Source organism: Sporothrix schenckii (assembly GCF_000961545.1).
Source record: "Sporothrix schenckii 1099-18 chromosome Unknown Cont47, whole genome shotgun sequence".
NCBI lineage: Eukaryota > Fungi > Ascomycota > Sordariomycetes > Ophiostomatales > Ophiostomataceae > Sporothrix > Sporothrix schenckii.
Window position 1 is genome coordinate 1587170 of NW_015971148.1, and position 16155 is coordinate 1603324.

The 16155-nt window shown below is 55.4% G+C and overlaps 5 protein-coding genes across 5 annotated transcripts; all 5 read left to right on the plus strand.

Annotated features, from left to right (window-relative positions):
- Window positions 1–735: 735 nt before the first annotated feature.
- On the plus strand, window positions 736–4365 carry SPSK_02973 (uncharacterized protein; the record flags this gene model as incomplete). The annotated part of the gene is made up of 1 exon (XM_016729819.1): window positions 736–4365. The coding sequence occupies one exon, from the start codon at window positions 736–738 to the stop codon at window positions 4363–4365; it is 3630 nt and encodes a 1209-aa protein (XP_016585080.1).
- A 2640-nt stretch (window positions 4366–7005) lies between these two features.
- Window positions 7006–8847, plus strand: SPSK_03212 (Major Facilitator Superfamily protein; the record flags this gene model as incomplete). The annotated part of the gene is made up of 1 exon (XM_016730053.1): window positions 7006–8847. One exon carries the CDS (start codon window positions 7006–7008, stop codon window positions 8845–8847), a length of 1842 nt encoding a protein of 613 aa, XP_016585081.1.
- Window positions 8848–11721: 2874 nt separating this feature from the next.
- Window positions 11722–12783, plus strand: SPSK_03479 (uncharacterized protein; the record flags this gene model as incomplete). The annotated part of the gene is made up of 1 exon (XM_016730317.1): window positions 11722–12783. The coding sequence occupies one exon, from the start codon at window positions 11722–11724 to the stop codon at window positions 12781–12783; it is 1062 nt and encodes a 353-aa protein (XP_016585082.1).
- Window positions 12784–13439: 656 nt separating this feature from the next.
- Window positions 13440–14009, plus strand: SPSK_03659 (uncharacterized protein; the record flags this gene model as incomplete). The annotated part of the gene is made up of 1 exon (XM_016730494.1): window positions 13440–14009. One exon carries the CDS (start codon window positions 13440–13442, stop codon window positions 14007–14009), a length of 570 nt encoding a protein of 189 aa, XP_016585083.1.
- A 351-nt stretch (window positions 14010–14360) lies between these two features.
- On the plus strand, window positions 14361–14654 carry SPSK_03772 (uncharacterized protein; the record flags this gene model as incomplete). The annotated part of the gene is made up of 1 exon (XM_016730606.1): window positions 14361–14654. One exon carries the CDS (start codon window positions 14361–14363, stop codon window positions 14652–14654), a length of 294 nt encoding a protein of 97 aa, XP_016585084.1.
- Window positions 14655–16155: the final 1501 nt, after the last annotated feature.

Sequence of the window (16155 nt, forward strand, 5' to 3'; positions counted from 1 at the left end):
CCAAGGCAACTCTCATGCTTTTTCATCTCCCCAAAACATTGCTTGTCCATAACGTTGCTTTCTTTTTCCCTCCTTTCATTTTCTTGTCACAACATGCCCACACAAAACAGATTATACGCCCCTTGTCATGGACGCCAGAGCTATTATTGGCCCCTGCCCACACTACCTGATCCATGCTGGACCCAAACAAACGAGTTTGCACTTTTCACCCCCCCAGATGAGACGAGAAGAAGACAAACGCCTCCGTTTATTTACACAGTCTATGTATTTTGCGTCTCCACACACACTTTGACCCTACAAATGTACCCCCCACCATTTCCCTTTTCTCCTTGGGTCACTTGGCTGTGTTTGAGCACACCAATTTACGTGCAAAGTCTTGCAACACTGTATGGTCTCTGAGGCTGATCTCGTCTTGAACCATACAAGCTTCTGTCGTCGCTAAGGTCCCTAACGGTCGTTCTCGAAACTAGCAGTTTCCTTTTATTGTCCTAATTCCGCAACTCGCTTGTCGATCTCTCTTCACTTTCATGCAGTCTGTAGCACATTGCTCATGTCTGGACTGACACTCGCTCACGAGCAACAGCACAGAATCTTCATTTGATACTGATACCGTGTTTAAAGACACAGAAGAGCATCCTTTTCAAAAATTCGCTTCCAACGCGGTTCATCTTCGACAGCACAAACACCACATAGCTGAGAAAGCCGCCCACCGGGGTGCAGCATAACTCGGCCACCATGTCGGGTAGAAGCGCATATGTGCGCAAAAAGATCACGGAGACGAAGGCCAATGAAAAAAATAGCATAGGCCGAGGCCGTGCACGGTCAACAACAAGTTCTGAAGATACGGCTACATTAAGTGACTACAACATGTCCATGCGGCAGAATACGGGAATCGGAACAACAAATGGGCGTTTTCTCAAATTCTCGGAGCCGATCCGTGCCAGCGAGCCGGTGGACTTCAGCCACATGGGTTACGGCCAACCTAGTACGGGCAGTCAGAACGGCAGCAGCGGGGACGACCGGAGAGACGGTGGGCAAGGACCACCGCTGCCGCGGCCACTGGACGATTTCGCCTATGCTCGCGCCCGGCGACCCAACATTCGAACGGAAGACGTTTCGGGCATCGAAAAGTCCGGTTTGCGCTCGGCCGTGGACAAAAAGAGCGACGATGTGCGCCGTGGACTTGTCAAGGCGTTTACTTTCGGCAAAAAGAACAAGAGCAATGATGAGAAAAATGGTAACCAATTCCGACCACCGTCAGCGGCCACCGTTCGGCCGCCCATGGGTAGCAGTATCAACGAGAGCGAACTTGACCTAGCCATCGACGCCCACGACATGGGTCCTCACGACATGGGTCCTCGGGATATGGGTCCTCGTGAGATGGGTAGCAACGTCGGCAGCCTACATCAACAGATACAGCAACAACATCAACAAATGATGATGATGCAGGAGCGACACCGCCACCAGCAGCTACCACAGTCTCCAGTCGACAGTCAACCAGGAGGATGGGATGGAGGGAGCCACCTATCACCTCCCCCGTCTAGTAAACTGCCTCCGCTTCCGCCAGCGTCCAACTCGGTTCCGATCAAGCGCTGGATAGGTTCTGGGCGGCCCGTCCAACGTTGGAACAAGCTGCGCAAAGACCCCGAGCTCTGGGACCCCAATGGTGACGTGCTTGTTTTCTTTGGTTACAAGGGCCAGCAACCGCGCCCTAACCCATCTTTCCGCCTGTCATCACACATCATTGAGGCGACCGAGTCTCGATTTCTCATCACACTTTTACGGGAAGGCTCGACAGAGGAAGACATCCAGCTGCCTCCATCACCTATTGGCGCCCCTCCCATGCTGCAACGGCACATGGCCAGTGGGGGAGGATCTGGGGGGCATCTCGGACCACATAGCCACGGACGCGGTCACGGCCATGGCGGGTACGGCATGGGCCAGCCGACCCCACCAATATCTGAAGATGCTAGCTTGGTTGATGTTGATGGGCAAATTAGCTACGAGATGTACTTTCCGACACCACCCAACATGAACAAGGTCGACCAGCTACGGCACCACATCACAACGAGGAATATTTTTGCGCTCTTGTACCACGCTTCGCTTGTCGGCTTGTCGCTGTACCAGGCGCTTGCGGATCTCCACGCACGGCTAGAAGCGTACATGCCCCCAGAAATGGACAATGTTGGCACAATCATCAACTATCTTGGAGCGCGCGGCATCGACGACATTCGGAATGACCCGGAGAGCGCCATCTCACTTCTAGCTTGGTCCGAGAGCCCAGACGTGCGGTGGGAAGAGGGCTGGCGCGAGAGCTTCCTACACAGCACGGGCATGTACGCAAGCCTCGAGAGCTGTGCCGACTTCAAGAACGTCACTCCGATTACGCGGGCACTCTTGGAGCGAGCCTGCCTGGAGACGCAGCTGCGGGTTCAAGCAGCGGAAGAGCGTCTAGCCGAGTTCCAGTTCGCCGATATGTGGCCACCTGCGCTTGCGACGACGGCCAGCTCCAGCGGCCCCGTCCAACCGAGCCCAGCAAAGGCTGCGGGTGACCGACTGCAAAAGTTCTTGCTGCAACATTACACACGGACGTACGGCCGCTGGCCACCGCTACCGCCATCCCCCACCGCAGCATCGCTGGGCGTGCACGTGGATGCTGAAGACGATATTTGGCTAACACGAACGATAGCTCAGGCCCTCCAGAAGGACTTTGCAGCATTGTACGACTACCTCGTGGATCGCGACATCGTTTGGGACGGCTCCGAGGCGCGGTCGGGTCGCAAGTGGATGCTTGTGTCGCAAAGCGGCAATAAGGCCTTCGAAGCCGACACATTGGATTTGCCGATGACCGACATGCTTGTTGAGTTCGACAACAAGCTGCGCTTCCCGCACATCCCACATCCGTTCCCGCTCGTGCCTGACTCCATCCCACCAAGTGCTCCGTCGTCAGGAAAAGAAAAGGGCAAAAAGGGGGATGCCGCACCGACAGGGACGGGCAATCGGGCTGGCTCCGTCGAGCGGCGCGTGCAGCTCGCCTACACAGTGGCCACGAACATGTTGATTCTGGGCTCAGACTTTAATCAGTCGGACCTGATCGACGCCTTTTCCAAATTTGAAAAGGTTGACCGCGTGGGTGAGGTGGACCCATTGACGGCCCGCCGCGGCCGCTGGGTGCTCATCTACGGCATTCTGCAGACACTTGCCTCTGTGTCAGTCGACGCGCTCAACATGCGCTACCGGGATGGCGTGTCATACCATTTGTCGCCGCGGCTCAAGGGCGCCAAGATGCCACCGTGGCGGACAACAGGTGGTGGTGGTGGACTCGTCGGTTCGAGCGACGAAGCGGCACATGAACTGTCGCACTGCTGGATCGTGCCACGCACGTGGAACATGGGCCATCCAAACAACCACGGCGGCCACAGCTCGGCTCATCAGAGCGGCAATGAGGAGAGTTCGGCCGCCTCCTCAAGTGCATCGGGCAATAACAGTCCTGTTCGGCGGAGCAGCATCATATTTGGCAGTAGCAACAGCAACGCTGGTGGTGGTTTCAACTTCCCGCGACCACCTCCGGCGGACACACTCACAGTCCGCAGCGGTTCATCCGCGGGCTTTCACACTCCACATGGCGGCCGGTCGGTGCGGTCCAGTACTTCACTTGGTCCGTCGAGCAATGCTGGTGGCGATGGTCTCGGCAGCGACTTGGCGCCTCCCTTTGGCGCTTTTGGCACCTACACGCAGTCGTCCCATGGCGGCGCGGCGAGTGTTGTGTCGAGTGCGAGCGCCATGTCCGATCTCTCCAGCAATACGCGACCGCGTAAGGGCAACGGACCCTCGTCCAAGACGGCCACTAGCCGTAGTGGCGTCAATGCAGGCGGTAGCGGCGGCGTCTATGGCGGCGCTAACCCCAACGTCAACATGAGCCTCAACATGGGCATGAGCATTGGTATCCCGACGGTTGAGGAGGCGGGGTGGCCTATGACCCTAAGCAGTGGTGAGGTTGCAGCGAGCAGTGGCAGCGGACGGCGCAACGCTCATGGCGGACCCCCTGTGCTGCCTGGTCTGAAGGGTATCCCCCACATGGCATCGTCTGGCAATGGTGGATTTCTGTTGATGGACGAGTCTCAAGACGAGTCACATAGCAACTACACGACAGACGGAAGCGGTAGCGAGCGGCGGCGGCGGCGGCGTCAAGACAAAGGTGGCCGCGAGGGGCGAGATGGGCGCGAAGACTGGGGAGGAAGCAGCACACGCAGCAAGGCCCGCACGCAGAGGCCACTCATGAACCAGGGCGATGCAGTTGGCAGCGTGGCGCCCGTGATCCGAGACTTTGATGCTCTGGATGTAATTGATGACCACGAGCCGTAGGTACGACGTCGATCATGTAGACGATTGAAGTGAGGACATGGGATTTTTGACGCACTTTGAAAAGCTCTCTGATTTAGCTCCCCTTTCTTTTGTTGTATATCTTAATCGTTTTGATTTCGCCCATTGTTGGGAACAACTTTTACAGCTTTTTGGTTTACACCCTTTGGATATATCTTACTTTCACTTGCTACATTTGGATATTACTGATTTCTAAGAATGTGCGCCGTCACCAATTTCGTACTAACAGTCTCCTTAGCAAAAGTCAAATGCAACAAGACCACCTCGAGCACAACCCGAGCCGACCGCAGGAAGCACCGCATTGTGGCACGACATACAAACGCGAAAGGAAATCGCAAAACGAGCTTTTGCATGCCCCCTGCTCTCACTACAGGCACGCCTTGTTGTTTCCTTGTTGGTCCCCAATCTGTTTCAGCTTCCCATCGCCTTTTCTTTCCCTGTCACATCTTGGCAAGAAGAAGGCTGCTTTTGAGGTCCTCAAGCAAATGGCGAGGTCTTGCGGTGTCTTTCCCAAAGTAGAATTCGGCCGCCAGTTATCGCCCCCAACAGAGCCATCGGGAGTGTCAGCGGTATTTCTGGGCTACCATGCTATTTATTGTTCCTGGTTCTGACCTTTGATTTGCACAGCCCCCGATTCTCGACTGTTCGCCTGGATTTTGCCAGACATGTTTGCCGTCTCGTGCATTGAGGCTTGAGGACAAGCGAGGCCAACGACGAGTCATCGAGACACTCCCGATTCTCGTGTGGCCCAAGGCCCATTTCCGATTTGAGTGAGAGGCCACGAATTTCACGAACTACTCCAACTGCCGCGCTTTTTCTTCCCACAGCTCAGTTGCCTCAAATTGTCTTCTGCACCTTTGCCGATCCACGGTCAGTCGGCCTTTCCAAATTCCCGACAGCCAGGTTTAGTACGACATACTCCGCATTTCGTGTGGGTGGTTCCCAAACTTGGTCTACACTGTCATAGCCTGTCGCATGCTTTCTTTGTGCTGCTGTGCCACACTGTCGCCGATACTGGGTACGTACTGCTGGGGTCCTCCACTAATCGGTCACGATGTCTGGTCATTCTCAAGACTTTGGGCTAGTTCCTTTCTCTCCTTTCGCCCTTTTCGCTCTTCCGTGTCTCGGTTGATACAGCCATGCACGACTTGCACAATGTTATTTTACATTTCGGTGTTCATCGTCCGGTGTTCATCGTCCGGTGTTCATCGTCCGCTGTTCGGCCGTGCTCTGCTGGACAGAATTCAACCGAAATTAGGCGTTCTTGTGGTCTCCTGCTGGAGCATCTTGCGTGGGTCTGGCACGCCCCTACTGCTCATGAATCACGTTGCGGCGTCCGAACACTGACGCTACATTAACACTCAGTCACAGACAGACGCCTTAACAACCCAAACTCGAAAGCAGCAAAGATGGGCGGCGACCATCGTCCGTACTCCTCCTCTGCCGCCGTAGGATTCGTGGTGACCAAAAGACGGTGATAAACCAGAGCCGTCTCCTCATCTCGCATATCTCCTATTTCCCCACACGGTATCCACCCGGATGCCCAGTTGCCGATGTGAATAACTCGTGGTTTTGGGGTCGACTTAGGGTGCTGATGGTTGAGTTGTGCACGAGTGGATACGAATTGTGCAGGACCTGGCCAACGAGTGGACCCTTTTTGTGCACAATTCATAAACCAGACTAACAGAGAACAGTCCACACGAAACGAACGAGGCCAAGCGAGTCCCGTCTGGGCAAACAACCCCGAACTAATACGATTTCAAGCGGCAACAAGATGAAATCAAAACAGCGTCAAAAAGACCCTTTCCCCAACGGCTGCTGTCTGTCTTCAGAAGTCAGTGGGACACTGGGGAGGCGGTTATAGCGGGACAACCTGCCATCATGCCACTGTTTTCACTCTCTCACGTATCTCGGGTGCTGTTGTCGCTCGATTCATGTCCATTTCTCCTGAGAAAATTTTCTGACTCGTCTCATGGCCGTGATGTTTGGGCATTTGTATCGCGGCAGAGACGATGTACCTGGGTGATCCGTTGCTTGGCGAGTTGTTCCATGTTGTTTTCTTTTTCTTTTCCGTCTTTCCCATTCTGTCTTCCTATCCGTTTGTTTCCCCTTTCGTGCTCATATTTATCACCTCCGCCTGCCTTGCACACTGGCCACCGTTCACATCTCGTCATTTCGGCAAGTTCCTGTCCGATGAAAATACCCCGTCCGTACACATCCAGAAACACCTAGCTCGGACTTATTCCCCAGTCCTTTTTTTTTTCTTGGTCTTTGGCACCTTCTGTCATCTTCCCCACCCCAGACTCTTCACTTAATCCGGCCGACAGTACTCGTGGTTTTGAACGTACTTATTCGCGGTGGTCCCCTTTTAGTCCTCCGCGTCCCTTTCCGTCTACTTGACCTCTGTTTTGCCCTTTCCATTGCTTGTTGTGGACCTGCCTTGGTTTTGCCTTTCTTTGTTGTTCCTTTGACGCTGGACATTTGGACATTCGACATTTGTTTTGGATCTCGAGTAACCAGGTACTGGAACCGTTCGTGTACGTTATTAGCCTGCATAGCCTGTTTAGGACTTATATTATTGCGTGCTTACCAGGTCGATTGCTAACAGCCACAGCCTTACCCATGGCTGAAGCAAGAGGTGCCGCCTCGCTGGCGAGTGACGACACAGCAGCGGCGCCACATACATTAGCACAAGCAGAGACTGCGTCGTCGAAATCGAGCAGCGCACTCGACAAAGAGACGGAGGCCGAAAAGGAGACTCGCCAAGATGACGAAAGAGACGAGGAAAAACGCCATGCACGAGAAATACGCGCTCAGGAACTCGAGCAGCAGGCCGTTGACGAAGGCCACGACGCCGACATCCCCTCGAGCATAGGCTATGTCCTGGACGAGCGTGGCGAGGCGAAGCGCCGCAAGTCGATTGCCGACCGGAGCCGCCCGACGACAGCCAAGGGCGCATCCAAAGAGACGGCCTCAGCTGTTGCTGACGCAGACGTGGAAAAGGGCTTGGCCGGTGACGCAAAGCCAGACGGCGACGCAAGCGGACAAGACGAAGAACAAGAGCACGACCCGAATGTGGTCTGGTGGGACGGCCCCGACGACCCTCAGAATCCCTTCAACTGGCCCACCTGGCACAAGGCGCTCAACTGCACGCTCATCAGCGCGCTCACATTCATCACGCCGCTCGCGTCGTCCATCTTTGCGCCGGGCGTGCCGGCCCTCATGGCCGAGTTCCACAGCGACAGCAACGAGCTGGCCGCCTTTGTCGTGTCCGTGTACGTGCTGGGCTTTGCCTTTGGTCCGCTGCTGATTGCGCCGCTGTCGGAGATTTACGGGCGCAACATTGTCTACCACGTCTGCAACGTGTGCTTCATTGCCTTTGTGGTCGGCTGCGCGCTGGCGCCGTCGCTCAACACCCTGATTGCCTTCCGCTTTCTGTCCGGCGTCTTTGGCTCGTGCCCGCTCACCAACGGCGGCGGCTCCATTGCCGACATGGTCTCCCAAGAGCACCGCGGCGCCGCCATGGCCAGCTTCGCCGTCGGCCCGCTGCTGGGCCCCATCATCGGCCCCGTGGCCGGTGGGTTCCTGGCGAGTGCCAAGGGCTGGCGCTGGGTGTTTTGGCTGCTCGTCATCCTCTCGGGCTTTCTGTCGGTCGTCTTCTTCTTCTCCATGCGCGAGACGTACGCGCCGCTGCTGCTCGAGCGCAAGGCCCGCCGTCTGCGCAAGGAGACGGGCAACCCGCTGCTGCGCAGCAAGCTCGATGCCGGGCTCACGTCGGCCGACTACTTTCAGCGCGGCATCTTCCGCCCGCTCAAGATGCTGGCCTTTTCGCCGATTGTGCTCATCTTTGCGCTGTACATGGCCGTTGTCTATGGGTACCTGTACCTCATGTTTACCTCCGTCACCGAAGTCTTCCAGTCCACCTACGGCTTCGGCACCAACACGGTCGGTCTCGTGTATCTGGGCCTCGGCGTGGGCTCCATGGCCGGCATGGTCTTTTTCAGCGCCATGTCCGACCGCTACACGCGGCGCATGGCCGCCAAGGAGGGCCAGGGCATGAAGCCAGAGTACCGCCTGCAGATGCTGCCCCTGGGGGCCGTTCTGCTGCCCATTGGCTTCTTCATTTACGGCTGGACCGCCGAGTACCACAAGCACTGGATCGCGCCCATTCTGGGCATGGTCGTCATTGGCTTTGCCAACCTGGTCATCTTTATGAGCCTGCAGCTGTATCTGGTGGACGCCTTCACCATCTACGCCGCCTCCGCCCTCGCCGCCAACACGGTTGTGCGCTCCATCGCGGGTGCTGTGTTGCCGCTGGCCGGCCTGCAAATGTACGCCAAACTGGGCCTGGGATGGGGCAACAGTCTGCTGGGGTTCATTGCCCTGGCTCTGGTGCCGGCGCCGTTCTTCATCAACAAGTACGGCGAGTACCTGCGCAAGCGCTTTGAGATTAAGGACTTGTAGTGGGCGGGGGAAAAAGCCCATTCCTGTATTGCTATTCCTGCATTACCTAGTTTCTTTTTGACTTTTGGTCCGATTCCATCGTCGTCATGTTCTGCCTTTGATTGCATTGCTTGCGAATATACACCAGATAGACAGCATTGGACATGAAAAAGCATGCATATTGTTTCATCGGCCTTTCGCCAGCTTTTCGTCAGATCCGCGCCGTCTCCTCCAGTGGCAGGCGCCCACACGTCTTATGCCTTGCGCCCCGACCGTCGATCTCTGGACTGAACAAATTCCGGTAAAATAAAATCAAGGGCTGAGTGATGGGCACCAGCAAAATGGGCGATCGCAGCTGATGTGCGACTGTCCTATGCTCTCCAGAGTCGACGGAGAACGAGAAACCAAGAGATCCGGGTCGACAAGTAAAGATGTAAAGATGCTGCACTGAAACATCTGGCAGGATCGTCACCAGTGGAGTCCAACCGAAGAGCAACAATTGAGCAAGGTGTCTCTGCCACGTTTAGTGGATGTCTGTTTTGTTTGCACATCAATGTAAACAGAACACGAAACTTTTGCCAACTCACAATCCCATGATCTGCTTTTTCTGTGGTGGTGACGACGGTCACTTTTTATCGCAGTTGAAAGATGGCCACCACGAAAAAGAACACGTATTTATAGGATAAACAGGACAAGACGGCACATGATGCAAGATGGGAGACCCTGAGGAATAAAGGTAACATAAGAAAAGACGAAATAAGCATTGCAAATATCGGCAGTCGTCATTTCGTCATTTCGTCATTTCCCCAGAAACGTCGCTTCTTTTTGCGCCATTGTCATGCACTTTTCGTCTTGTCCCGCGACCTTGTTCGCTCCTTTCATCTCGACAACACAACGGACTGTCGTTGACCGCCGTCTCAGTCTGTGTCTCGGATCGTGTTTGATCGGTGCCGTGGATGGCTCTTTTGGTTGTTGATCGGCACGTGCCACTCGATTTGTGGCTTGGCGGGGTTTAGGGCATGGCTGAATCCAGCAGAACTCGCTAAAGCTCACTTATACGGGTGCAGCCGCCGCTACTGTAGTCCGCCCACGCAACGGACCCTGTCGCCACTTGCGGCAGGCACTTTGATGACCACCTACCAACTTTCGAAAGCCAGATTTGCTCCCTAACTTATGCTTGTTTTGTTTTTAACCGGATTTTAAACCAGAATTCGACTGTTTTTTTGTATCCGCTGGTCGCTCCTTTCGTTGTCTACCGCCAAGCCAATCGTTCTGGACCGAGAGGGAGGAAATCTTATATGTTATTCGCCCCATTCAAGACGTAGAAGTGTCATATCATAAAGCGACGCAGCGTTATGTCTCAACGTAGTGTACTCGCTTTCCCCATACTAGCACAAAAGCACTACGTGTCGTGTACGATTGTCGCCTTTCAATTGTTCTAGAAGGCCAGCAGGGACTCATTGGGGCTGCTCCAAGCAACTTCTGCAACTGCAACATTAGACGGCGTCTGCGACTTCCGTAGGCGAGGACGGGCCTCTTGCCGATTTATCAACCAAAGCACATCTTGACTCGGCCCCTCTCGCACGCTTTCCCCGTCTTCTGCAACGTCACCTCTTTCGGCTCAACCTTCTCTTGTTTCTCCGGCCCCTGTCATTGTGTCTGCATTGGCCACTTCAAGCACCTCGTCCCCCCCCTCCCCTGCTTGGCGTTCCTGAAACTGACATTAAAAGACAGCAGAGCACGTAATCATCTGACCAAAAGGTGCATGGGTGCCTCTCCAAGAGCCAAGTTCGTTTAAGCCAAGAAATGTGTGAGCTCCGTTTTTTCATACTTTTCGTCTAGGGTTATTATATTTTATTATATTTCTTTCAACTCTTTGTCGGTCATGCTCTGCAGGTTCATATCGATTCAAAGCTTAGTATATGTGCTATGTGTCGGTCTATGACTACAGCCATCGCAGCCACTGTACTGTCCTCGCCTAAATATGCCAAAATCACGTCACAGTAAGCCGCCCGACACGGCAGGACACGCCTCCCCGTTTTCTGATGAGCCGCAATTGCACTCTGCACTCTGCACTCTGCATTCGGCTGTCTCAGTGGTCCTGATCGTGCAGCCTTGGTGTCTGTGGTTTCCGGGTTGTTGGTACAGGCAGTCTGGGCCGTGTTTTAGCCTCACACCCCCTGGGCTGGGCCGCGCTCAGAGAGCCTCACTGAGCCTCTTTGGGTCGCACTGAACCGAATCGGAATGGCAAAGACGCAACATGCATTTCTGCCCCCCTTTGCCATGCTCTTCCGCTGGTCTTCCGATGTCAAAAATCCAAAACCCAAAACCATCCCCCCTCCTTGACACACCCCCCGTTTTCTCTTTTCTTTTCATCCCAAGCGAAGCCCACCAGCGAGATCCCTGACGCTAGTCCAGGCTGCTGGCAGCCGTCAAAACCATCAACAAAAAAAAAAAAAACAGTCCAAAGTCAATCGTATGATCGTCATCCCACGGGGCTGTCGGTAATTCGGCTGTAGCTGCGAAAACGGCCCCTGTCTTTCATTGTCGTGACCCATCCTGTCGTTTCCCTTTTGGGTTTCTCTTTGCCGCCAGCGTCAACTGCCTCGTCCATCATGGCGTTGCGTGAGAAAATCAGATCTGTATATAAAAGGTCATTTACCCGGCCATCTTGTCTGCTCGTCTTTTTTGTTTTGTACCTCGTCTTCCTCAGCAACAACTTCTCTTTCCCTTCAGTCTTTACCATAGTTCTGTGAACTAGTTTCTTTCTCTTCTTAGTCGTTCTTTTCAACTTTTCTTCTATACTTTACACTCTTTCACCGCGAGCCGGTCTCTTCATTCTTTTACGCTTCTCGTTTAGTTTTATTCGTATCGGTTTCCCTTTCCACTCTCAAAATGCACTCCCAGACGTTGTTTGTGGCTGCCCTCGTGGCTGCCGCCGAGGCCCGCTTCGGCGCGGAACAGCGCCCTGTCGCCGCCATCGCCGCCCTCACCAACCGCGGCAAGCCCGGTGATGCCGGCACGCTCTCAGGCCAGGTGCCGGGCGTGTTGCTTGCGGGCGCCAACGCTTGTGCCAAGCTCACCCTGGCCGACACCATCATCACTACCCTGGGCAGCACGCCCGATGTGGTTTCCGCCGCCGCCGCACTCGTGGCCGCCGAGAAGAACTTCAACCCTTTCGCGGTGTCGATCCCTTCGCTGTGCTCCGACGTGACGCTCCCGGTCACCGAGGTCCTGCGCGGCATTGTCCCGCTGATCGACCCGGCTGTCGTCGGCAGCGACATTGAGAACGCCAACTCGGCCTCGTCGCTGCTCAACCCCTTTGCTGCCGGCGGTCTCAGTGTCGCCGACGTTGTTGCCGCCAACGGCTTCACCAACTTTTCGACGCAGGCTGTCGATGGCTCGACGGGTGCCGCTGCCGTGTCGGTCACCGCTGCGTTGGTCACTGCGGCCTCGACCGCCACAGCCTCGGCCGCTGCCACTACCCTGGTGACGTCCGTCGTTGCTGCTTCGGCTTCCTCAGTGGCCTCCGTCGGCGCCGCTGGTGCTGCTTCGTCCACGGGCGCTGCCGGTCCCGTTGTCAACGGCGTGCAGCAGTCGACCATTGCCGGCCTCGACTTCGGCCTGTGCGTGCCCACAATCAAGTTCGAGGCTGGTCTCGACGGCCGCAAGGCCACCGAGTTCACCTTCCAGGCCATCGATCCTCTTGTCAACAAGGGCCAGGAGGAGGCACTGAACCCCAACATCATCACGAAGCGCATCTCGGACCAGCTGACCAACGTGTGCAACGCGAACCAGGCGGCCAAGGATGCGGCCAAGGCGGCCGTGGCGCAGATTTCGGCGCTGGGCACCAAGGACCAGTCGACGGCCGATGCCTGGAACACGGCCCTGGGCTTCGCGGGCACCAACACCAACCCCGACAATGCGCCCCAGCCTGGTCTGGTCGGCCACACCTAAGCGAGCTGATGAACGAATTGTGGCGGCTCGGTGTGAAGCGGGCTCTGGCGTTCGGTTGGTGAGTAAGGGCAGGGCCTGCCGTGTTCTGTACTAGTACTGCGTCTCGCGTCTTGTGCCTCTTTGCGTGGTTTGACGACTTATGCCTCCCGAGTGCTCTGTACTTGTTCCGTTTCCTATGATGACTGGGGATATCGCGTTGACGGGCGTTTTAGTTTCGGCGTTTCTCTGCAGGATTTTTGACTTCTTTCTTTTTTCTTTTTCTTTTTTTTTCTTCTGTCTCTTAGAAATAACAGCAAATGGACGTTCTTTGGACAGATCTCTTGGTCACAAATGCCCTATTCGCGCGACTAACCACGTAAATGAGCCAACCGTCTCTCCTCGGCGTGCTCTCGTGTCCTCGTCTGCTTCTCAATAACGGAGCATACTCTCATCAAGGACGCCTCATCGTACTTTCGGGCGATCGCTGAAACACCGTAGGGTACATTGGGCCCTGTCGCAACGAGCCGCCCTGTGTCATTGCGCTTAACTTTCGGGGAGTCGCGGTATCCGAGAGGCAAGGTAACTTGCGGGTGGCCCTCGCAAGCAGCAAAATAGTTGACGGCACTGGCGTTGGTAGGGAGCAGCAAAATGTCAACAGGTTCGTGCGTGTTGAAACCATGGGGCCGATCGGGCCCACCTTTGATGCCATCCAGTGCACCCTGAACGCCGCCCGCACCAGCGAAATAGGCCGCATTGGTCTTGGCAGCTGCAAAAGCGGCGGAGTCGCGAGTGACGGCCTGGGTCTGCTCAAGACGCTCAATATTGCGGCGAGGAGGGCCGATGTCGTGGACAGCCTCCTCGACGATATTTTCTGCCTCCTCTTCTGTAGTGTCACCTGCCGAGTCGTCTCTCTTTTCGTCTGTCTCCTCATTCTCGCCATATTCCTCCTCCGGCGTCGACTTAATGAATGCGCACAGTGCCTTTACGCCATCAATATGTTGCGGGTTGGCCGTCAGTGCGGCCAAGTATGCCGGCAGCGCATCATGAAACTCGCCTGCCATGTAGTTGGTCTTCTCCACGAGCGACAAGTTCTTGAAGCGGAGGAGGCCCGGCATTGTACAGTCGACGATTGTGACACCCTCTCGGGCCCGCAACGGGGCGACCACGCGGGTTTCGAACGCCTCGAGGATCGCAGACTTGATACCCTGGAGTGCATCACGCGGAATTCCGATTCGGAGAGAGAGTGACGCTTCTTCTTCAACGGCAGTAAGTCTTGGATGAAGTGGTGACTGCAACCGGGCCTCGGGAATCTCGGCCGTCTTGGGATCATGCTCGTCACGGCCCATCATCACATCCAGCATCAGTGCTGCGTCAGCCAAGGTCCGCGTCATCGGGCCCAACGTATCCTGCTGCGGCGAGATAGGAACGACGGCGTCGCGGGACACCAGACCCGTTGTTGGCTTCAGGCCAACAATGTTGTTTTGCGTGGCCGGGCTGATAATGCTGCCGGACGTCTCGGTGCCCACGGCTAGCACGCAGTACCCCATGTCGACGGCCACGGCAGAGCCACTGCTGCTCCCAGAAGGATCCTGTTTGGCATGGTACGCGCCATACGTCTGCCCGCCGCGGGCACTCCAGCCGCTGTCCGACGGTCGAGACCGGAAGTTGGCCCACTCAGAGCAGTTGGTCGTGCCCAGCAGCACGCACCCTGCATCGCGCAGACGAGTGACGGCCAGGTTCTGACGCGCGGGCTTGGCACCCAGAAGGGCCAGCGAGCCGGCCGTGGCTTCGAGTGCCGGCTCCGCAGTGGCGACATTGTCCTTGACGAGCAATGGGACGCCATGGAGAGGACGCATCTTTTTCTTGCGCGCTGGGCCATCCAGGCCAGCTAGTTCCGCGTCGAGTTCTCGCGCAATGTTGAGTGCATTGGGGTTGATCTGCAACACGGCGTGCAGTTCGCTGTCGAAACGAGCAATCTGGTTCAGATGGGCCTGGACGAGCTGCTCTGTCGTAAACGTGGCGGCGGAAAGGCCATCCAGAACCTGTTGGGTCGTAAGAGACTTGAGCGGCGGGATATTGGCAGGTGATGGTCGGGCCAGGACAAGCGGTACAGAGGGCGCGGACCCCGCGGATGTGGCGGCAGACATAATTGAGGAACAAGAGACAGAAAATAGAAAATGAGAGTATGGCAAGCGGGTAGCAGATGCCGTGTGTCCGTTCAAAGTGCTGCCGTAGGCCGAGGCCGTGTGTCGTGCTATGGGCTTATCAGAGGCCGCGATGTCGTGAGAGACAAATATCCGTGCGTCTTACTGGACGACGATGAGCGTCTGACCGTTTGTCGTGATGTTGTGTTCCGTGAAGTGGTGGAAGTGTATGAAAAGTTGGGCTCCAGAGTTTGTTGGAGATGGTGGGTGAGTTGATGTCGTGACCAAGAGGGGTCGAGGTTGTTGAATTGTGAAGGGTCTGTGGCACACCGCCAAAGACAGCTCAGATCAGGCTGTCGTTGTACAGGCAGAGAGGTTGTATCACAAGAGGGAGCAATAAAGGAGGCCGAAACGGGAGGCGAAAAAGGGGAAAAGGGACAAATCGACGGTGGCCCAACAAAAGACAAACTACACGAGGGGGACCGATAAGATCGGCAGGAGACAAAAGAGGAAGGCGTACGTTGCTGTGTACCGTTTATCGTCGGCGCATTGGGAAAGTACCATCCATGGACAGTTGCCATTCAAGCGCAAAATATGCAAGAACATGCTAAATTTGGCGTTCCTGGCGCGGTGCCGCAGAAGGTGCAACCTGAGGGGCAGAACAATACTTTCAGGTATTAGTTGTTTCGGCAGTGGAAATGGGCTTGTCGCACAACATGGCAGGTACGAACGACAAGCGGCGGCAACGCATGGAGGCAGACATGGAGGGAGACACAACGGAAGGTACGGCAGGAATTACAGTGGGTCGCTATGCTGGTAACTACAGCGGGCGTTCCGTTTTATGGGTGGCCTCTTTGTCAGACATGCCAACAATTGAGATGAATTTTGAGACGAACGCCTGGTAAACAAAGCGTTCACAGGATTCATGGCTGTTAATGGCCTGTCAAAATATGCAAGCAGCCTGTGGTACAGTGACTGTTGGTAGATTTTCCACACGTCTATGACTGTGTACCGTAAGATGCATTACACAAAACGGCCGAAGGACGGACGGAATGCGTTGCAGTGAAGTATTTTCACAGCATTGTTTATATACGGGTAGATCTAGTCGTCGTATCATTTATTCTATGGCGAATATCAGGATGCATTCTCCTGTCTTTGATATTTTTAGACATTTCGTTTGGCGACTTGGCAATTTGAATTTCTTTCCTGGATGATATTTTGTACAACATCGTCGTCCTGTTTTCTTTGT